The 23,292-nt window shown below is 41.2% G+C and overlaps 1 protein-coding gene across 1 annotated transcript in view; it reads left to right on the top strand.

Moving 5' to 3' along the window:
- Nucleotides 1–23,292, top strand: part of LOC122807680 (cullin-associated NEDD8-dissociated protein 1-like) — a 1,198,738-nt gene that overhangs the window by 1,065,246 nt on the left and 110,200 nt on the right. Inside the window, exon 13 of the mRNA XM_044078634.1 lies at nucleotides 9,614–9,778. Coding sequence (XP_043934569.1) covers nucleotides 9,614–9,778 — 165 coding nt within the window. The remainder of the gene's footprint in view (nucleotides 1–9,613; nucleotides 9,779–23,292) is intronic.

The following is a 23,292-nucleotide window of genomic DNA, read 5'->3' as shown; positions in this document are numbered from 1 at the left end:
AAACAGTAGGCAAGGCAGGAGAAGCGGTCAAAGCTCCTTTGATGCCTTTGCCTGTAATAGAGGAGCCATTTCAGTGGTTAACTATGGATATTGTGGGACTTCTGAGTACCCCAAGTTCCACAGGGAAGAAGTATATTCTAGTGGTATTAGATTATACCACTAGATACCCTGAGCTGGTAGCTCAAAGGCATTTGGAATAGGATCCCTTTCTCATTCCTGTCGGACCCAGTAAACTGTAGGCAGCTTCGGAGGGATCCTTCAAGTTGGTAAGGAAGGTCAGTGATGTTAACTACATGGATAGAACTGCTAGGCAGGAGGCAGGGGCACAAATTGTACCATATTAACATGAGGAAGCCTTACCATGATAGAGAGACCCCCTGTGCTGAGTCTTTGCTCGGACTGACACCTCAGTGGAAGGGGTAGCCATGTTCCAGTGGCTATCCCCTACCCAGGTTCGAGAAATTTGAGCAGTGTTACAAGAGTTTGGAGACATGTTCACTGAGAAACCAGGGTGTACCCACCTGATGCAGCACCGTGTGGATACAGGGCCCCAAAGACCTATAAAGTAGGCCCCTTACAGGGTGCTTGAGCAAGTCAGACAGACTCTGAGGGAGGAGATGTAGGAGATGTTGGAAATGAGAGTAATCCAGGAGTCCAGCACTCCCTGGCTTCCTCAGTGGTGCTGGTTCCAAAAAAGGAGGGTCGCACTAGGTTCTGTGTGGACTACATGAAACTAAATAGTCACACACAGTCAGGTGCTTACCCCATGCCTAGGACAGATGAACCCCTAGAGCAGCTGGGTGGGGCTAAGTATCTGAGCACTATTGATATTACCAAAGGTTATCGGCAGGTATCCTTGACTTCCAGCACTAGAGAGAGAGGTTAGCGTTTGTAATGCTTTTTGGCTTGTATGAGTTCATGAAGATGCTGTTTGGGATGAAAAATGCCCCAGCAACTTTCCAAAGGCTGGTAGATCTTATCCTACCAGGAGCAGGAGATTATACCCTTGCTTACCTGGATGATATTGCCATCTACAGCCATTCCTGGCAATTGCACCTTCAGCATGTCAGGGAGGTGCTGACAGACTGCCAAGGGCAGGGTTGACCATTAAGCCCTGTAAGTGTCAGGTGGGTATGGCAGAGGTCTCCTACATGTGACAGAGTGGGGAGTGGTAAGATCAGGCCAGAACCTGCCAGAAAGGTAGCCATTAAGTCATGACCTGCCCCTGTTACCAAAAATCAGTTGAGGGCATTCTCAGGGACAGTGGGGTACTATAGAAAGTTTGTCCCCAATTATAGTACCATAGCTGCTCCCCTCACAGACCTGACAAGGAAAAATGGACCATATAAGGTAGTGTGGACCCCAGCATGTGAGCAGGCATCCAGAAGCCTAAAAGAGCTTTAGGAGGAGCCCTGCATCATCCAGTCCAGATTATAGCAAAGAATTTATTGTGCAGGTGGATGCTTCAAACCATGGGGTGGGGGGCTATACTTAGCCAGGTTTCCTCAAAGGGCAAAGAGCACCCAGTGGTACAGCTCAACCGTAGACTTCCAACCCAGGGAAGAATGTTATACAGCTGTAGAAAAGGAATGTCTAGACACAGTATGGTCACTGCAGAAACTTCAGCCTTATCTGTATGGAAGGAAATTCACTGTAGTTACATACCACAATCCATTAACATGGCTACATAGAGCCAGCCAGCAAAATTCCAAGTTATTAAGGTGGAGCTTAGGACTGCAGGCATATGACATGACAGTGCAGTACCATAGTGGGGTCACCAATGCCAACGCAGATGGGCTCTCAAGACAAGGAATGGGGTAACATATTCCCAGATAAGCTTATCTCTCTTAAGCCATGTTTCTCAAGGGTCACTTGAACAACTAGCTTGAGTCTTCACGGGGGGGAGAGATGTGATGATAGGAGGTAACTGCCAGCCATGCTAGGAGAAGTAGGGCAGTTAAAGGACAACCACACCCACAGACTCAAAAACATGTTTATTTCATCATGGTTTGGTGTTTCCTATATTTTAACACCACCCTGGGACTATTTAGAGCTTTTTAGATATTTTTATACGCAATTTCTGACTCTGACCACATGGGTTCTGACATCTTGAAATAATTCTGACTGTTTAGTCTGCCTCTAAGTATCCCACAATGCATTGTTTGTCTCCAAAAAATTGCATCAGATCTGCCACATTTTCCCTAAAGCTCCTGTCATTCTACTGTTTTTTACAGGTATTCACTGCTGTGTTATAGTCACCTACTTTTGGTTAAAATGTTATTTTTTTCATTGACTACTTCAAACACAAGCAGTGCAAATGCTACAGAACAGAATTGAAAAGTGCATTTTATTGCTCTTTCTTCTTAGAAATGCTAACTTGATTTCTTTTGTGAAGGCTGAAATCTAGTTCTCAAGATATCTCCCCCTTCCCACTACTTCCCTAGATGTCAAAGAGCTAAGGATAATTTGACCCATTATCTGCATGTGATTGACAGCTTACAGCAGGTGACCAGACTAATGTACTGTTTTCTTGTCAGCCTTTCCTTCCTTACAGTGGGAGATTTTTTTTGTTGCACTCCTCCTGTCAAATTTAGAACCAAGCTCCATAGCACTGGGAATAATCACTGTTTTGCAAAGCATCAAACTCCCACTTATTTTTCTTTCCTGTTTGGTTAAATAGCTAACAAATGATGCACTATAAACGCAAAATATTTCACAGACTTGCACGACAGCACTCATGCTTTTTTTAAGTGGTAATTTAAGAAAATTACTGTATTGCATACTTGTAATCTGATGTAGTGTTGTCGATTAATTGTGACAGACATCTGCTTCTTATGTAAAAACATGCAGTTAATGTCTATGCATCGTCATTGCAAATCTATGCTCTTAGTTTTTGCAGCTGTTACTGTGCTTCTGCCTGTACTTTGTCACGTATTGGTAGGGCTTTTAAGAAAAGTGAGATTATAGTTTGACATTTTTGCTAGGTTAAGAGTGGGCTGGGCAAGGCAGCTCTGATATCACAATGTGGGAGGTCCACTGGCTCTTCCATACAGCATGCAAAATCAGGCAGGGATTATATCACTTTGGGGGAAGAAATGTCCCGGTAGTTAGAGCAAGAGCTTTGGCAGATGTGACATTATCATTTCAGAGCCAGCTAGAGGTTTTTCAACTTGGTTTTCAAAGTGAAAGTAAAACAGTGCAGAAAGGTAGGAAGCCTAACAGGCAAAACAGTTGAGTGGATTCGTTTTTAAAGCTGCATGGGTGATTTTTCGAGACTGTATCAACAAACTGGAATTTTGTAAATTATATGTCATTAGTATATCAAACTGATCTGCACAGGTGCTTGTGCTGAAAATGTATTTGTAAGCTTTGCTTGTGTTAATTGTGTTAAAATGTATCAACAGTTCACCCTGTTGAAATGAGGAGAAATGTACATGTATCATTGTAACTGAATTAAATGTATATATTTTAATAGAGGACACTGGCACAGCAAAGGTTAACCAGCTGACTTATTTTAGGAAAAATAAGTGGAATGTAAATGAGCTGTTTAACTGTTAACAGACGCACCACAGTGCTTGAATGGGACCTGAGACGGTATGTCTGGTAATAGCCGTTATCTGTTAGCTTTTGTAAAGAAGGAGTAGGTGTTGTAAATGTTTCTGGTTCCTTGGCACTGTCATAAAAGCTCTAAATGTGTATTGTAGCAGTTTGCTAAAGTCCTGTCTCAAACTTCAAAAGGAGATATTGTGGGAACCTAGAGTCCTGTGACAAGATGAGGTCATTCTGCAAGGCATCTTGGCTGTTATATTTTACAGGGAGTAATCTGAGAGTAGAGAGTATTCTGTTTAGGAAGCCTGACTAGAAAGACCTTCACCCACAGCATCTTGCCTTGTGGTAGTAAGTAACCTAACGAGGGAACAGTCAGAAATATAGTGAAGCTTAGTTTAGAGAGTGTTTTCTTTATTTGTATGAGTCTGTCCATCAATGTTAATTTCATTATTTTCTGTGATTTTGAACTCTGTGGTTTACTGTAAATAGATATTGAATATTTTCATGTTCTTTTATTATTAATTATTAAATATATTTGAAACTCTTATTGTGACTGCTGTTTATAGAGAGTATCTAACCATTTAGAGTACTTACATTTATTTGATGACACTGTGTGGGCCACTCCAGAAGGCCTAACAGTTGTGATCAACTATTATAATTTGTATTAGTATTAATATTGCACTGTATAATCTGATACCCTTGATAAGAGCCTTGTAATAACTGACTGTGGCAGTGAATCTAATTTATAGTCTGGACAAAGCTGGTAGAGCAGGTAATCTGTGCCAGCCTTTCCCAGGTGTGTGTATGTGTGTGTGTGTGTGTGTGAAAATTAAATCTTAGTGTGTGTGTGTCTCAGCTACTTTGGGGCAAGGACACAAAGCACTGGGTTTACAGACACCAGGCTGAGTGTGTTCCCTCTGTGCTCTTAAGGGAAATTGTACTTGATGCAGAGAGGCCTGTGTCTGGAAATACTGAGTGTACATCCATTTGCATTCCAATTGCACATCCCTCTCCAGTGTCAGTGGTAAGGATTCAGGCTTCTTGATTACTGGCCCAGCATGGGGATGACACCTATTAGTGGCCATCACATATTGGTAGCAGTGGAGGGCGTCACAGTTTCTTGCAAAATGTTTTTAAACTCGATAATAGTAGCTTTAGGTGGTATAAATACATGCCAGTGTAATCCTCATCCCTTGCCAGTAGCCTATTACTTCCACAAAACTGGCCTTATCTTTTTTTTACATCTTCTATCACTACTGGAGATCTACTAGCAATTAATACAAGTACTCCTCTTTTTCATTTGACCCCAATATTCTGCATAGTATCTGTCCTGAAATCCTTACATTAGCAAATTGACACATTCATTTATTTCCAAATGTGTCTCCTTTAGCATTGCTATTTGCACTATGTATTTCTTAATATAATTCTTTTCTTTTTATATCAGCTCCAAAACTAAACATTACCAAAAATTCATAAACAAAATTATGAAACTCATAGTTAGCTTACATTACAGCCTGACAATGGATGGAGACATCCATCCAAACCCTGGCCCATTCCCACCTGTTGATTCCAGTTCCCAAACTAATATTCCTTCTAACAAAGCATTGGCTAATAGGCCCCCTAATTCTCTCCTGACCTGCCATCTGAATATCAGAAGCATAAACAATAAGGTCCATAATTTGCTTGCCCTCTTAGCAATTTCCTCCCCAGATGTATTATGTCTCACGGAAACCTGGCTAAAACTGGTAACTAAAGTCAAGGAAGTAATACCACCAGGGTACGACATGCTTAGATTGATCTACGAGGAAGGGTGGTGGGGTAGCTGTACTCTATAAAAATACATTAGATGTTACTACGGTCTCCCTACAACCACCCCAGTTTAATAGTGCAGAAATTCTTATTACCAAGCTACAGATTAACAATAACAAATGCATAAACATTGTCTGCATTTACATTCCCCCAGGTAATAATACAAACACCCTAGAGGACATTCTCCACTGGTTATCCAGTACCTACCCCCAAGAAGCTATGGTGCTTGGCGATTTTAACATTGATTGGAACACCTGTTCCTCAGAATCTCCTACAACCCATGTCAGTCTACACATTTTATGCAGCTCATATCCTCCCCCACTAGGATAGGCAAACCCAAAAACAAAGACAGTATCCTAAATTGGATAAAGGAGGCAGCTCCTTCAAACTGCCAAACTTTAGACCCATAGTTATTCTGTCACCATTGGCTAAAATTATGGAGAAGTGTGTCCAAAAACAACTTGTGCATTATATTTCCCAGAATAAGCTGTTGGCTAACTCAGTTTTATGCCACACCACAGTACTATCTCAGCCCTCCTATCCTTCTCTAACACCATAAACCATAACCAAAATAACAGCAAGCTTTCCTCAGCCCTCTTTTTAGATCTCTCCAAGGCCTCCGATGTGGTCACCCACCAAATACTCATGCACACCCTTACGGCATTCTCACTAAATAGCCATGCACTTCAGTGGTGTCAGTCTTACCTGTGTGGTAGACAGCAAGCTGTCCTATGGCAGGACAAACTATCAACCCATCTACCCTTCACCCTAGGCATCCCCCGGGACTCCATACTAGGACCGCTTCTTTTCTCTATCTTTATTAATGACCTTCCTACTTTCATCCCAAATGCTACCTGTATCCAATATGCAGATGACTCCACCTTGATTTGTTCAGCCCCCTCCCCAACAGATTTAATGACATTAACCCAGAATACTTTCAATATAGTTGAAAACTGGTTCTCTAAACGTCAGCTTAAATTAAACCCTAACAAAACAAAGTTGTTTCTTTTCTCCAACACTTGTAAGTCTTCCTCACTACTCTTTACCATAAAATGTAATAATGGTACCATTATCTCCCCAGCTGCGCAAACCAAACTCTTAGGCGTCACAATAAACAACACCCTCAAATTTGATATCCATGTCAATCAAACTATCAAAACCATTAACAAAAAACTTGGCTCCCTCTATAAGATCAAACCTTTCCTTACTCCATTTGCTAGGACTGCTATTGCTTGTTCCCATCTACTGTCAACTCTTCTGTATGCCTCCCCTCTACTTGCTAATTTGAAGAAATCCGCTGTTAGAAAACTCTCCAGCTGTTATAACCATATTGCTAAATTGTCAAAAGGCACGGCTTATAGGACTCACCACTGTCACAACCTAAATCTTCTGGAGTAGCTAGAATGGCCTAGCCTACTTCAGTACAACCAGCTTATAATTGTCCATAAAGTTCTCAGCCACCCTGATAATACGCCTGCACTTAAAAAAATATTATTAACCCTTACAGCAATCTGAGGTCACTTCGCTCTTCTAATAAACTACTGGTTCAAACATCCAAAATCCGCAACTCTGCTGGGGACTGTCTATTTGCTAACTGTTGGCAAAACTTGGAACTCTCTTCCTGCTGATCTTACTCTTGAACCCTCTCTTACTCAGTTCAAAAAAAGCCTCAAGCTATACTTTAAAACTCACCATCTATGTTCTTGCTTACAACCCGACTAGATCCTCTTCTGTATTCTGTAATCATGTTACATTGCGTAGTCAATTTCTCAGCAATGTTTTAAAAATGTATGATTATATTACCTGCTTGTTCAACTGAAGCCTGTAAACTGTGCGTAACTTGTAATCAAATTGTGATTTTTACTGTATGTTCTACCTTGGAGCTTTTCTCCCCAGGCCTCCACTGAAAATGGGCATGTATTCAGTTGGGCTATCCCGGTCAACAAATGTAAAATAAATAAGTAATTTTTGTCTATGCCTATGAGACCATTCACATTCCAATATATTATGGAAAGTGCTGCCATTATAGTGAGAAGTCATTATTCCCACCTATTATATATGGCAGCTTTTTGAAATGTCTGTTTCCAACATTTGTAATACATGCACAGATTAATGTTTGGCAGGTTAATCCTTTACACAGTTTTTCTTAACATTGGTATCTATGTCGCATTTTACAAAACTTTTTTTTTAAATAAAAACCCTCAAAAAGAAAAACAAACACATCCTCAGGACACCCTATAACATGTTAACTTAATACAAACACACATAAAGTACATCTTAATGAAGTTTAACCCTCCTAACAGGAATATTTGTGCCAAATATACAACTGCAAACACAGGCCCTAATTAACCTGAAGTTGTGGTTATCCATTCTAAGATGCATGTAATCACCTGTGCTTCTGCTTATACTAATTGGTGTCTGTTTTTTTATCTTTAAAGTTCTTGGCTACATTCTCATGGCCAGATTTGGAGCATACACATGGTGTGACATTTCAGTTAGCAGTTCCTGCTGTGGAGTACCAGTCATGTTGCTTATTTGTGCCATCATAAAATTAATGCAGTTTGTTCCTTCTAGTTTCTTTGGTACAGCAGAAAATCTCATTTTTCCTTTGTGTTGTGTCCTTTAATTCTATCATTTTTTGAAACTTACTCAGCCAACCTTTTCTTCATTTTTGACCTCTGATTTTTGCAGTTTCATTATCTCCTCTGAATATCTGTTTAAAACTTCTTCTGTTTGTTCCCGCCTTTTGTTTTTTGAGTTGATACACTCCTTCAGTGTTTCGTTTATTCTAATCAGCTCTGAGCATGTGACTTATTTTTCCTCCAGATTACTGGAAGCCATGTCTTGCACCAAAGCTGGAGCTTGAACTGCTTTTTTCCTGAACATCTGCAAGATTCTTCACTGCCAGTGTTTTCTTCTCACCTTTTGTGGTTGATTTTCTTTCAGGTTCTCTGAATTTCTTCTTTGCTGGCATTCAGGCAGTGCACTTACTAGCAAGTATTTGAAATTTACCCAAAAAGACAAATATACTGGCTCTTTTTTCTCAGTTTCTGTTTTCACACTGGGAGAGCTGAAATTAAGCTGTTACTCAGTATACAGCCATCTTGTAAGTCCCCAACATATTCCACTTTGGTCAGTCTGTAGTTGATAGATGTATCTAAGTGTATGCATGCACAGGGATTGCAAGATGTTGCATTTTGTGTCTGACAGCATTGAGCTGAAATAGATTGTCATGGACATTATTTGTTCTTCATTTGATCACTGAAGTGCGCCTACACAAGGAGTACAATGTCTGAATTAATGGATGTTTGTGGCAGTTGTGCATAGAAGCATTGCATTGAGTTACACTGAGTATATGATAACTTGCTGAAGCTCATTACTGTAGCCATTTATTTGGTAAGTTAGATATCTGAGGTGTAATCAGTAAAGCAGCTGCAGTTGGTGGAAGTGTACATGGGAGGTTGCATTGGTTTGCACTCCATCTGATAGCAGCAAGTTTAAATGCACTGTAGTGGCCTTTTTTACATTTATGGTGTACACATTCATTAAGGTTTATGTAATTGGTAGGAATGTTTGTGTGTGTGTGAATGGAGAGGTTGTAGGCTGTCACATTGTCTGACAGTAATAAGCTGCAATAAATTGCTATTGCCATTTTTTATATTTTTAGAATTCGACATTGTGTGTGTATACAGTCAAAGTGGCTGTATTAAGTGGGCACTGAAGCAGTCTGTGAATGAAAATGGCCACTGCAGTTTGAACACAGTTAAACAGTTGATCTGTCTTGCAGGGCGTGTGTGTGTTTGTATAAAACAAGTGGAAATACATTACTGTAGGCATTATTTTATTTGCTCACAGTCAGACATTTGATATGTACACAGTCAATAAAGTGGCTATAGCCACATCATATATATTTTGTGACCTCTTTCTAAAAATAGCTTTGGTATATACTGTGAAAAGGAAAGACTGCTACTGAAAGATTAGTTAGCATATGCAGCATTGTATGACCAGTTATTTATGAAAAAATTATAACCATGCTAGTTAACCCTGCCAAAATATAGTCATATTCATTTTTTTTTAATTTCTGTGGCCCACTCCATTGCTTTGAATTCACCAACCACCTCTGTTGTTGTTTGATCATAGACGTTGATCAGAAGTTGTAAATACAGTGGCATAGTTTGCTTTTTTAACAGTGGCATAGTTTGCTTTTTTATTTTTATTTTCTTGCAGAGTCTTACATTTACATATTTTATTGCAGGTAGAAATGGGACCATTCAAACACACTGTGGATGACGGTCTTGATGTGCGCAAAGCAGCCTTTGAATGCATGTACACTTTGCTGGACAGCTGTCTAGACAGACTGGACATCTACGAATATTTAAACCATGTAGAAGATGGTCTGAAAGATCATTATGACATAAGGGTAATTAATATATCTCACTTTAAGTTGCTGATCTAATCATTGAAATGGGGATCATGATCAGTTTTGTCATATTTACCTGCTTTTATAAAAGGACCAAAAATACCTTTATGTACAATATTGGATTTTTGATATACTGTGTCTGCTGCTACGAGTCATTTTATAAATGTAAACTAATTCAAGGTGTAGATTATTTTCATGCACATCTCAAGGGCAGAGATAGAGAGGCTTTACTAGTGAGATTCTACTGTCGTAAGCGTCTGATTGCAATAAAATAATTTAATGAAAAACATTTTACACTTACATGGGTGCTTTGTGCTATATGCATTGCTAAAGTAGAAACAACTGTACATTCAGTGACTTGTGGGCTACATTGAAGTCTTGATGGTAATGACAGATAATAATTGGCTAGGCCCACGTGGTCTGCCTAGTACCCTACTGTCTACAAAACTATTTAGGGCTAACTTTTGTCTTTTTTATTTGGTGTATTTAAGAGCATTTGTATTATAGCCTTTATCTACCGCACTGTTCCACCTTCCACATACTTTAATCTAATGCCTCATTTGTTATCATCTTGCTTTTTCAGTCACAGACTGGGAGAATTATTGGGATAAGTTACTGTTTACTTTTGGAACCCAGAGTGTGTGACCAGGAAGTAGGGAGACAAAACAGTCAGTGGTAGCAAATTAGTAGTATAAGAATAAGTTCAAGAGAGGATGAGATCATTAAGTAGGAATGTCTGATATTTCCCCCTGTTTTTGATCTTGAGATGTGTATCTATGATTTCACATCACCTTCACATTTCTTGTTCTAGCAGTATCTTCAGCTTCTGGTTACTTGCTTTCAGCACCAAGTACATTCTTTACCATAAGAGATACTCCCCTCTGCTCCCAGACAGACGTAGCTGTGCCACTGGCTGCTTAGTTTGTCTTCTGCGAGGTTTCCCTTGTTAATACCCCACTCATTCTTAAGACTGGTCATCAGTATTGCAAATAGAAGTTTCTGGGCAGGCCAGTCCTGTAGTCTGCATTTCCTTTTTATTATTGCTAGAATTATCTTTGGCCTTTCTATTTAATTTTAAATGTATTCACTGTTTTTTCCTCCTTGCTTTTCTGGTGGAATTAAGTGCCATACGTCCATTAGTTTTTATTTAAACAAATGCATTTTGTTATTAAGTGCTTTACTTGCTTTCAGCCATATGAGACATTTCCCTTACTATTAAAGATAAAAAGCAGAAAAACAATCTTTCAAATTAATGTTGAGTCTTCATCAGAGCAACAATACCTCAGGCAAACATATAACCACCTGAGTCATATAACATTGACATAATAATAAAGCTCAACAATAAAATTCATTATCTAGTGGGACATAATGTTAATAGTAATGTCATCATTTGCCCTGTGTAGTGATTAGCATTTAAAATAAGTATTCAGCATACTTTTTTATGCGCCAACATTGAATTTTAAAATCTCTGCGTATTTGATCAAAATTTACATATTAATAATAAGAAAAGAAACTGCTTCTAAGTATTGTATTAGGGTAGCATGGCTTGTATAAAGTGTTTTACTTTCTTTACTTTTAGCAGCATTTGTATGCTCAAGTCTTTGACTCAACTTTTTGTCTTACCAATATAGCAGCATTCATATCCAGGGCACACAGCAAGATACACAACCCCATGTGCTGCTATGGTTAAAATGACCATTAATACTGTACGACTTATTCATGCTAGACAAAAAAATGGAAAATCCTTCATATGTAAAACAGCAGTATTTACATGCTCCACCTTTGAACATTCCTTTGTTCCATTGGAACAAAAATCTAACACATGAATGTTCAAACAGTCATTTTAAATTAAAACTTGTTTGTGTGCAAACACTGGAGAATTATCAGTGCATTTCTGTAATTCTTAGTAGCGCAGAATGCACTTCCAATTCTCTTTAATGACCTTCCTAGTACTACTACTATCTAAACACTGTTGGTTAAAAACGAACTACCTTTTCCTTGTGTCTGTAGTTGGGAACATGCTCATGACATACACAAAGACCTGAGGACAAAGTAGGTTGGTGGTATTTATTTGCCCTTTCCAGTTTGACATTCAAGAAAATTCTGTTTATCAAATCTAAGGGATAATATCTTTGTATGGCAGTAGGAGAGGCAGTTAGGACAGAGGATACAAAAAAGGTGGAGGAAGAATGAAGAATAAGGGAAGATAGCTGGAAAGGAAGAAAGCAGAAATGTCATAGTCTGTAGTAGCTGGAGAAGGAGAGGAAGGTGTAGAGTTTGGGATGAAAGGAAAAGAAGTTGAAACAGGCAAGAGGTAAAGTCCAGGATATGGTAGGACTGATTACACTGATAAGAGAAGGATATTCAGGCAAGAAGGAGGGGGTCTACAGAGAGAATAAGTAGAACGGGAAGAGAAGCTGCAGATGAAGGAGCAGCTAAGGGAAGGGACTGCAGAGACAGAGGGAAGAAGGGAGCTGCTGGAACAAAGACCACCAGAATAGCAGAAATGTGCGGAGAGTCATTCAGCATGAGAGAGGTGTGAGCTAGGCTGGGTGGCAAGCTGCTGAAAGGGTAGATGTGACAAAAGCTTAAGGTGTATTGCTAGTATGGGAATTCATTGCTAAGGGGGAGGAAGATGGGGACAGTAGGGGATATAGTAGGAATCTGGATAATATGCAATATTATAGTATAATATAGTGTGGAATAATGAGAAGCTGGAGTCAGAGCTGTTTAGCATGAGCTTTGTGTCAGCCCTCAAGAGGGAGAAAATGTAAAATGGGGTGGGCTTAAAATATGTATTAGAAACTTGGTATTTTTAAACTTAGAGGAAAGTAACAACGACCAGTGGTACAGATGTACAGACAAAGGGAATTAAAAAATGGTGAGGAGGAAGGGCAAATACTGTTTAGGGGGGCAAAATGAAGTGTGTTATTTAGAGATGCAAAGACTCAGTAAGAAAATGTTATAGCTACAAGTAATAATCAAAAGGAGGTGAGGCAAATATAGTGGGAATTAAAGAAATCTAGGTGAGGGAAATGCAATGGAAGTTAAAGAAATGTAAGTCAATGACTGGCAAGCGTAGCCTGGTTGTGTGGCATAGAAAGCTGACTATGAACCAGATAACCCAAATTCATTTAATGTCTAGGGTGCTGGAACAGCCAGGCCGTGAAGAGTAGGAGTGAGCAGCAAATGCCAGATTGCTTGCTCTGGAGGGAGACTTGATGGGCCATATGGCTGTTCACTGCATGCAAGTGAAAAAGTTATAACTGAAGATATGGACTTGGTTTACCAAGCTGGTGATGGCAGTCCTTATTAACATGGGGGTGGGAGAACTCGCATGCAGGGATTGGACATAGTAGCCCTTATGGTGACGAGTTTGTCCAGATCAGCCACCAGTGAAGTGAGTCTAGGGTCTAGTAGAAAAGTCCCTGGTGGCTGCATAAATATCATCTGCAGGTCAGCTGTCGCCCTGTGGGAAATGAATGGGATGATTGATGGCGGGAAAGATAAGGTAGATATTCATCATATTAATTGCTGTAGTAATCTTTGGCTGCCTAGGATAAAACAACTGTCCGACTTCACAAAGCTCTAATATCCTCCCACACGTACACATTCTGACTGTTGATTTGCTGGCCCCTTGAAGGAAAATCAAAAGTCAGAGTGTAGAAAACTTCAGGACTTTCTTGACCATAATGAGAGAAAGAGCTTACTCATCCTAAACCTCTAAAAGGTACAACAGTAAACAAAAATGTTATATTCCAATAACTATGTACAGAAGTAGGGGAAAGGTAAATGAGTGTGGCTACTGCGGAAGTGGGGAATTCGAACTTCTACTGTTATGTAAGTGCAACTTGCACAACTGTAGCATATTCATTATTCCCATTGCTGCAGTAGCCTTTTGGGTATATGATTTGATTATCAAAGCCTATCCAACCCGGGAGGAGGAAAGATAAGGATCTAGGAGCCTCTGGAGAATTTTCCTAGCAAAGTCTGTCCTGGACCTGAATAAGAAATACAATTTGTAATCCTTTGTAAAAGTATTTACAGAGGACCATATTGCTGTTTGGTGCAGAATTTGTTCATTTGTCAGTTTTGCCCCATAAGTGTGTGTATTGTTAAACCCGTTCATGCATATGTACATAATACTGAGGACCATTTTAAGATATAGGCTTAAATTTGTGAATCTGTTTCTTTGCCAATGGCTCTAAATATATAGCAGATAACAATGGAAAAGGAAAACATTCCTGTCCGATTCCCCTGTTCAAACGCAGGTTGTCTGAAGGAAACTCTCTGACCCTTCAAATATTCTCTTTGGTAACCCTGTTATTCCATCAGAGAACACATATGCTACCATTTCTCTACTCATAAAATCCCAGCTGACTCTCTTGAATACTTTCTTTTCATCAAGACACATCAACAATAATGGTGTTTTCCAACATTCTGCTTTCTTTTGTATCATCGTTCTTTTAATGTTGTCAGATATTTGTTTCCACTTCTGCAAAGCCGCATTGGTCCATATCTGTCAACTTCACTAACATTTTTGCCATTCTCTTACTTTGTGTAGACATACATAGTTTATAATTATGGTTCAAACTTGAAATGGGTCTATATGACACTGGATCTGAAGGGTCTTTACTCTGTTTGGGTACTACATTCACCATAGCTTTTTTTCCAAAATGCTGGTACGGTCTCCCTTTTACAATATCATTAAAAAAAACTTGCATCTTTATCACTTTTTTCTACCCTATCTTCCAAATTTCACCAGGAATACTGTCTGTTCCTGGAGACTTCTTTATTACTTGATTATATAGTACCATTTTTATCTCGTCTTTTCCTCTTTTTATCTATTAGAGTCTCATCAGCCTTGCCATAATTAAGTCTTCCATAAATACTTCCATGGCTGCATTTTCTTGGTTTTCCCATTCCTCTGTGTTATACAATTTTTCAACACTCTTTAAGTGGTTGGTCTATTGTGTTATCTTGTGTTACTACAAGTACAGTTAATATTTATGTGGCAAAATTAGCACATCCTACTAGGACAGCATAAGCACAATATTTCAGAAATGTTTCTGGAGAAAACATTTTAGAAACTGACGTGGTCCACAGTGTACACCTTTACTTAAACATTACAAACTGGATGCAGACTTCAGGTTTAGAACAGGTTTTGACACAGCTACACCTCAGGTGATTTACTTGTTCTCTTCAGTTGGGTATATTAGTTCTACACTGGGATTCTGCTCTGATGTGATTTGGTACAGTTGTAATTTATGACTTGACCATAACAGTTTCCATTTAAGGAATGGACACTATAACAGTAAAACCACTCACTCTCCATCCCACTGACATGATGTATGTAATTTTTTTTGGAGGAACATTTCTTTAATTATTTTCATTTATTTAGCAATTTGCATGTATTTTATGTTATTAACTGCCAAATCTTTATAGCATGCCACAGCTGATATTTCCCGTATGTTGCTTTTTTTTAGTTAATGGACAGATGAAGCTGCTTTACCTGCCTAACAATGCTGACTTTCTGTGACTGCCTCACACATCTACCATGATTTCATGGGATGCAAGCATGGGACAAGTGTAAACATACATAAGTAATAAGGGACAGTTGTTTTAATATATGAGCAGGATGAAGACAGGGTAGCAGGGATAAAACCCTAGTACTATTATTTACTGTTGAGGACTACTCTACAAAGATCTGCTGTGATTGCAAGTATCTCGACACCCAAAACTGTACTTTGCTACATGTTTAGAAAAGTCCTGTGTGCCTTCTGAATTACATAATAGTTGTAGCACCTTTGCAACAGTTCTATAAGTCTTCTATTTCTTCTTGTTTGGAAACCTGTTTATCCAGTATGGTGCTTTGTACACTACTTTACCAAGTGTACATTGTCTGTCCAACTTGGTGGTGACTATATGATTTATGGTTTTAAGCATCCAAAATCATTGTTGCAGCAAGGCTGTCATGGCTTTAGTGACCATATTTGTTACCACTGTCCTGCAACTCATAGCTGATACCTTCAGACAAGTTATGGAAGAGAGTGAGTTACTGGTATCACAGTGCTGTAGTTTTCCTCAGCGAGATTACAGATTTTTTTTTATTTTGTTTACTTCTTTTATTGAAGCATTTCAAACAGAAGAAATTTGCCATCATCTTACAGTAATCATATAGACAAGATAACCCCCCAGATTCTCGAATGGAGATTTTCTGTGCAGGAACAGTGTAAGAGCTCCTGCACGGAAAATGGCCGCCTCACGCTCCAGGTACGTGCCGCTTTCACATTCTTGAGCGGCCGTACACTGTTCCTGCATGGAAAGTCATGCAAGATGCTAGTAAGCTCATTTGCTGGTAAAAACCATGTAAATGAGCCCAATTAGTGATCCAGCAAAGCGGCATGTTCCGTGCTGGAACATTGTAGCTTGCAGAAATGTATTCGGTTACTAACCGAATTCATTTCTGCAAGCTACACAACGGAGCCATGTCAGCGCTCCAGAAAGCATGTATTAATTAGGTTTTGCATGCCAATGGCCATATATGTGGCCATCGGCATGAAAAAACACTCGAAAATAATAAAATATAAACTTAATTTTATGTTGGCCAAACTCGGTCATTGAGGGCAGGGGATGTGGTACGCTAGTGGAGGGAGGAGAAGAAGTAGAAGTTGGGGGGACTGCATTAGAACTACTTTCTGCATTTTGCCTTTATAGTCAATGACATGCAGAAAGTAAACATTGGCAGGGAACAGTGGTTGCTAAGGGGGAAGGCTCGGGAATAGTGCAGTAACTAGGGCTTAAGGCAGTGGGGTATGCTAATGAGGGGACTTGTACTGAATCACAAGTTGAACAGGAAAATGTCTAAGTGTCAGACTGCACCTAACCATGTAGGTGCTCTAACACCATCGTGTAGGCAGGAGGAGCAAAGAACATGAAAAGGGGTTGTGTCATGCTTGCTGGAAGCACATTGGAGCCGTGTTGGCTGGTGTCTGCTTAGCTATGCACAGCTAGGAGAGGGGTTGTGTCTGAGGCTGTGTACTCATAACTCCATGAACTGAAGAGAGTGTGCACGTGCAGGGGAGGGACATAGCCAACAGGCTGAAAGAGGAAGGGTAGAAGGAAAAGGCAAAGGAAGTAGCAGAACAAGGGAAACACTATACAAATCAGCAATATGGGAGTCTGCATCCCACAACTGGCCAATGAAAGCACTCAAATAATACAGCTGACAGGTGGCTGCAGAGCTGAAGATGGGAGGACATGTAAAATAGAATTAAAGGGCAACAGCACAAAATAAAGCTGAAATGATTTAGAAATCACTACTATGGGAATCTTGCAACTCAGAATGGCCCCTGCAAATATATTACAGCTGGCAGGTAGCTGCAGAGGTGTAAATGGGAGGAGATGCAAGTAGAAATTAACTACAAAAAGGGCAACAGCAGAAAAAGGCAATCATCCACAAATCACCAGTAATGTTTCTAACACTCACAGTGGCTAAATCCAAGCCATGAACAAGTAAGCTGGCAGCTGGAATGAATCGGAAATGGCCAATCTGACAGGCAGCAGTAGCATCACACCACTATAAAGTATGGAAATACCCCTCAGTCTGTGTTTCCCCACAAACTCTGCACCTTTGGAGTAAACCTGGGAATTTAAACCGACAAAATGCTAGGGCTGCCATTGCTTGGATACATCACTATGTGCTGGAGGCTGACAGTGGTGAGGAGGATACTGCTGCCAACTGCTGCAGACCCAGGAGGAGGAGGAGAGTGTTCAGACCCAGGATGACCTATCAGGGGCTACATGACCTGGAGACTGTAGAGCGTTACAGGGTGGACAGGGACATCAGCAAATTGTGGAGCTGTGCCGACCTTGCCTCACATCCAGAACAAACAGAGGGGAACCCATCCCAGTGGATACTAAGGTATGTGTAGCCTTAAGAATACTAGCTGCAGGTACTTTCCAAAGACCTACTGGGGATGTCATGGAGGTGTCACAGGCATCTGCATCCAGAGTACTCCCATCAGTTCCTGGATGCCATGCTACCACATCTGTGAACACATCTACTTCCCCAACACCTGTGAGGAATTGACCAGCAATATGCATCTCTTCCACCATGTAGCTTAATACCCGCAGGTACTGGGTACCATAGACTGCATGCACATCCACATCAAAGCACCACCTGGTGAGGGGGGTAGGGTCTACATCAACCGCGAGGGCTTCCCCTCCATCAACTGCCAGGTTGTGTGCGATGCCCAGAGCATTATCATGCAAGTGTGTGCTGGCAGCCCTGGAAGCTATCACAACTCCCACATCTGGCATTCCTCATAGCTGTATCAGGGGTTTGCCAGGGGGGACATCCCAACTGGCCATCTAGTGGGGGATGCTGACTACGCACTGGAGCCGTGGCTAATGTCACCCATCTGGAATGCACACACCCCTGAACAAGAATGCCATAATGAGGCACATGCACAAACCAGGATCTTTATAGAGCATGTGGTTGGGATGCTCAAGTCACGGTTCCACTGCCTTGACATATCCTATGGAGCCTTGCAGTACTCTCCACCTACATGTGGACAAATGTTCATAGTATGTGCCATGCTACACAATATGATCCTGTGAAAATGGCTGCAGCCGGAACAACACGGGGAGGGGCCGCACAGCCCCCCACCATTGCCAAGGTCACCACAGGCACAGAGGGACTTGGAGGACGAACTTCCTGAGCCTGCCCCTATAGGCAAACAGAGGCATGCCCAGTAAGCCTCTGCCTCGGCAAAGAGGCAATGCATAGCACACACACACACTGACACTGTAGGGACCCAGGGACTGATACCTCACTCTGACTCACACATAAAGTAAAAGGGATGCCAAACATGACACTACCTGTGCTTTACCATGTACAGGGAGTGTATTGCGTGCATCCCACATAGTCAGCCCTCCAGCACCATCCTCAGTACCACCCCAGGCCCAAGGTAAGTCACCCTTACTATCAATTACTGAATGGAGTAGTATGTTCTGACAGTTATATCAATGCTATGCATGCAAGCATGCAAGGAAATTGGGTGGCCAAATGGGATAGCAGCAGATAGCTGACCACTATACAGGACAGCATGAGATCCATAACAAATACTGTTGTCTCCATACTACGAAGTAGTACTCAAGGTGACAACTCCCACTGCAGTACATGTGGTGGCTCGACTAACTGTGGGTGTCCACAGGTCACACGCATGGATGTCAATAAGTGTTCCCATAGCCACCTCCCAGCCTCACCCAGCAGGACAGGTGTAGATGACCAAAAAGAAAGGCCGAGTAAAGCTCCACAAATTCTGGCAATGGTGAACAGCCCCCCTACAGACCTACACAGACATACTACAACAGGTCTGGCAGTTGCAGTATAGTTCTGAATACTAAGAAGTCTGAAACTGAAATGTATGCCATTACAATATAAATTGTGTACTTTACTGATATGCCTCCATTCTGCAAGATAGGGTACAATATAATACTAAATGGAAGCAAACAGAGTATAACTGAAATACTAGTGCAAATGTGTAAAGTTGTCAGGTATGCCCCCCCCAGCCCTATGTATAAATGGCAGTAACATGTACTTTTGTAGAATAATATCAGTGGAGCACAGATTGCCTGAGCTGTCCCAATCAACATGATAATTAGTGCATATCCACTATATGCAGGGGTCAGTGTGCCAATTTTTTGTGAGCGTTTAATATTGTCTGGAAGTGGACAGCATGTAGCCCTAGATGTTGTGTCTCAGTGGCCTAGGTACAGTACTGTGGTTGACAGGGCCATGTTCCAATGACTACAGTGCCAACCAATCTGCTTTTCAGCTACACCTATGTTACTACTTGTACACACTCACTGTCCAGATGTCAATATTTGTCACTGTCAGAAAGCTGGACAGGCTATGAACAGGGGTCCACACATAGAAACAGTACACAGGTGGAAGTACTCTACTCAGTGCCTTGAAAGTAACTCTGAATTGCACACACCTTTGGAATTAAATATAGAGGTTCGCATCACATTAGTTGTCCTTCTAATATGGAATACTGGTTGTCTGCCCAATCACTGGCAGCCCTCAAAAGCCACAGTTATAAATTAATGACACACTGCTGATGTCCACGTACAAGACAGGAGAAGGAAAAGGTCCCAGTTATATGTGTGAGTCAGGTGCCATAAGTTTCCATATCACACATGCACTCAGTCCACCTCCCCCCAACAGCCACAGGTATTTTATCAGTCATATCCTTGCTGTTGAGAATGATTACAGAATCATCACACTTCTTTTATGGAATACACACAGGATGCAGCATGCTGAAATGATGTCCCATGCAGATGTGTCCTTAGCCGTAAGCAGCACCCTGCACACATCCAGATTGATGCATCACTATGAACTAGAAGGACTGCCAGGAACACCTCACCCACTTGCCCATGTCACCCCAGGGGAATCCACTGGCTTGCAACCTGGTAACATATGAGTGACAAAATGCAGTGGCCTGCATCACTCTCATGTGGCCTACAGGCTTCTGGCAAATGCCCATGGCTCACCCATACTGCCATCATATGCTTCATCCATAGTGCCATTATACAGAATGTCATAGGGTCCTGACTAACAACATAACACATTAAGCAGAAAACAAATGCACGGCCATGCTGACAAATGCCAGTAGCATGCCTCTCTATGTCCTAGTGCAAGAATTGTGGACCAAGACATAAATACTGCTGGGATAAAGGTCAAACTATAGAAATACTTCTGAGATATTGCTCCCATACTGTTGGGAAGAGGATAGAATTACAGAGGGGGGCATAAAAGCATGGATATCAAGGAGTGTGTGAATTCTGAAACTCAAATGTGTGCTCATACTTCCCCCTGACTGCAAACCCATGAATGCATAACCACAAACCTGCTTGTAAACCACAATGTGAAGGGAAATGACCAGATATATGAGTCCTGCCTTTGGATAACCTGGCCAAATCTGTACAGCTGAGAGGTATGCCCACAGCAGGATATGGCCATTCAGTTAAGTTGAGAAATGCACAAGTAGGGGATTCCCAGCCAGCATAGCAACAAGGTGCTTGACCATTTACACAGACCCATCACTCAGTTGTCTGTAGCCAACCCTCCACAATGGCAGGATTGTGCCACAATGTCTAGTCTTTGCCTCACAATAGTGGTCTCTGCTGCATTGCTGTTGTATTTCCCTGGTAAACAACTGTGAGAAAACAATGATATCTGTCAGTAGTTGATGACACAATATATTACACTGTAAAACAGTACATATGTCCAAAAATCTATGCTAAAACAGAACATGTTACACAAGCAACACAGACACTAATAGGAAACTTAGTTACACACAGTATCCCCCCATGTTTGGGCCAATTGTGTCTCCATATTCGCAACCTATATACAAAAATCCTGCAAAAATAGCTTGCTAGGTGTAGCTGTAGCACACAAATCCCTGAACTGGAGTACAGCTCCCACTAGAATGGATTCCCACAGGCAATATAGAAGGTCATACTGGGCATGCTCCTACACTTAGAGAAATAAAGCCCATGTCTGACACCACAGTGGACCATAGATATCTGTTATCTGCAGATGTTTGTGCACACACATAAAATGTAAACTGTTTGGTCTTCACACACACACACACACACACACACACACACACACACACACACACACACACACACACACACACACACACACACTGGACAGGAAAACCCACAACCAGCTGTAGGTGGTAAATATGTGGTAAATCTCCATCTGTTTTGTGTGATACGCACACGTATCTAAGGCCAACATACTACAGTAATTCAAACATACACACACATACACATGGGGAAGAGACACACAGACAGTGAGAGAGACAGTACCATTATGAAGCCTTTCCCACCCAGTACACATCCCATAGTCCCACTCTACACTATCTGCTGATGTATGTCACCTTAGATGTACCTTTGGACAAGCCTCAGATCTGTAAGCTCAATAGCGTGTGCCATAAATGCATAACTTGCTAAAGCAGATAAGTAGATAGGTAGGGTTTCGAATCTCAGTCCTGCCAACTGTGTGTGTGTGTGTGTGTGTGTGTGTGTGTGTGTGTGTGTGTGTGTGTGTGTGTGTGTGTGTGTGTGTGTGTGAAGGAATTACTGTTTTATTCCATCCCCACCCAGTACACATCCCATTACCCAATATCAGAACATGTGCTGCAGTCAGTCACTGTACAAATTCCTTTTGTTAGCCCTCACCCCTGTAGGCTCTGTTGTACTTGTGATAACTCTGCAACAGTAGAGTACCAATAACTATTTATGTAGCAATCCTAATCACAATCCTGTCAAATGTAAAGGTGTGTCTGTGTGTGTGTTTGTAGGTGAATGATTTTGTGGCCATTCCCACTCACTCCATTTCACATTGCCCTCCTTTATCACTGCTGCTGATGTCACTCAACTTTAAAGATACCTTTGGACAGCTTTCACATATTTAAGCTTCGTGGCGCATCTGATAAATGCATAACACTATAGTGCAGTAAACTAGTTAGGTAGGAGTTCTAATCTGGGTCCTGGCAAATGTAAAAGTATGTTTGTGTGAGAGTGTCTGTAGTTGAAGAGACATGATTTTGAGGCCATTGGCACTTACTACACTTCCCTTTCTCCTCCTTTATCACTGCTGCTGATGTCACTCACCTTTAAAGATACCTTTGGTGTGCTCTCAAATATGTAAGCATTGTGGCATGTTTGATGAATGCCTAATACTACAGTGCAGTAAACTAGTTAGGTAGGGGTTTGGATCTCATTCCTATCGTGTGTGTGTGTGTGTGTGTGTGTGTGTGTGTGTGCGTGTGCATGTGTCTGTCTCTCTCTGTATCTGTGTCTGTCTGTGGTTGTGTTAACATTGTGATCAATATCCATTGGGGGTGGGTTTTGCTACACTTTTGTGTGGTCCACCCAGCAAACTATCAAATGTCCACTGTACAGGGTCCACTTTTGTGGTAGCTGTGGACACTTGTCAGTCCTATAATCTGTTTGTCATGTGATATTACTATAGAACAGTATGGAGTCCAAAACAAGATATGTGGCCCTTGTAGTCCTGCGATACAATTCCACACTCAGGAGTCATAGGCAAACGCACTCATCTATTCATTAATACCTATGTCACTAAGTGGTCTGCAGACCGGCTCACAGATGGAACTCAGTGTGAAAGCAGTGGACTCCATGTCAGACTGCAAAACAGTCATGAGTGGTGTCAGACTGCCAAACAGTCGTGTGGAGTACCACAGGTTCTTGTCCTGTGTCTAGTCTTGTGTTGTGTGTGGCTCTGATATCCAGCCCAACAGGAATGAACTGTGGTTAACAATGTTTGCAGACAATTGCTAATTGGGGGCTGTGTTTATATCCCCAGATTATGTTAACATCCTGCATAAAGTCGCCACTGACACCTCCAACTGTTGTCAGAACACTGGCCTTAGTCTCAGTGTCAAGAAATGTGTCCCAATCCCCTGTTGAAT

This window comes from Protopterus annectens, chromosome 7.part1 (assembly GCF_019279795.1).
Source record: "Protopterus annectens isolate FY-2018-M chromosome 7.part1, PAN1.0, whole genome shotgun sequence".
NCBI lineage: Eukaryota > Metazoa > Chordata > Ceratodontiformes > Protopteridae > Protopterus > Protopterus annectens.
The sequence above is the reverse complement of the archived record's forward strand: the minus strand, read 5'-3'. Positions and strand labels throughout refer to the sequence as shown.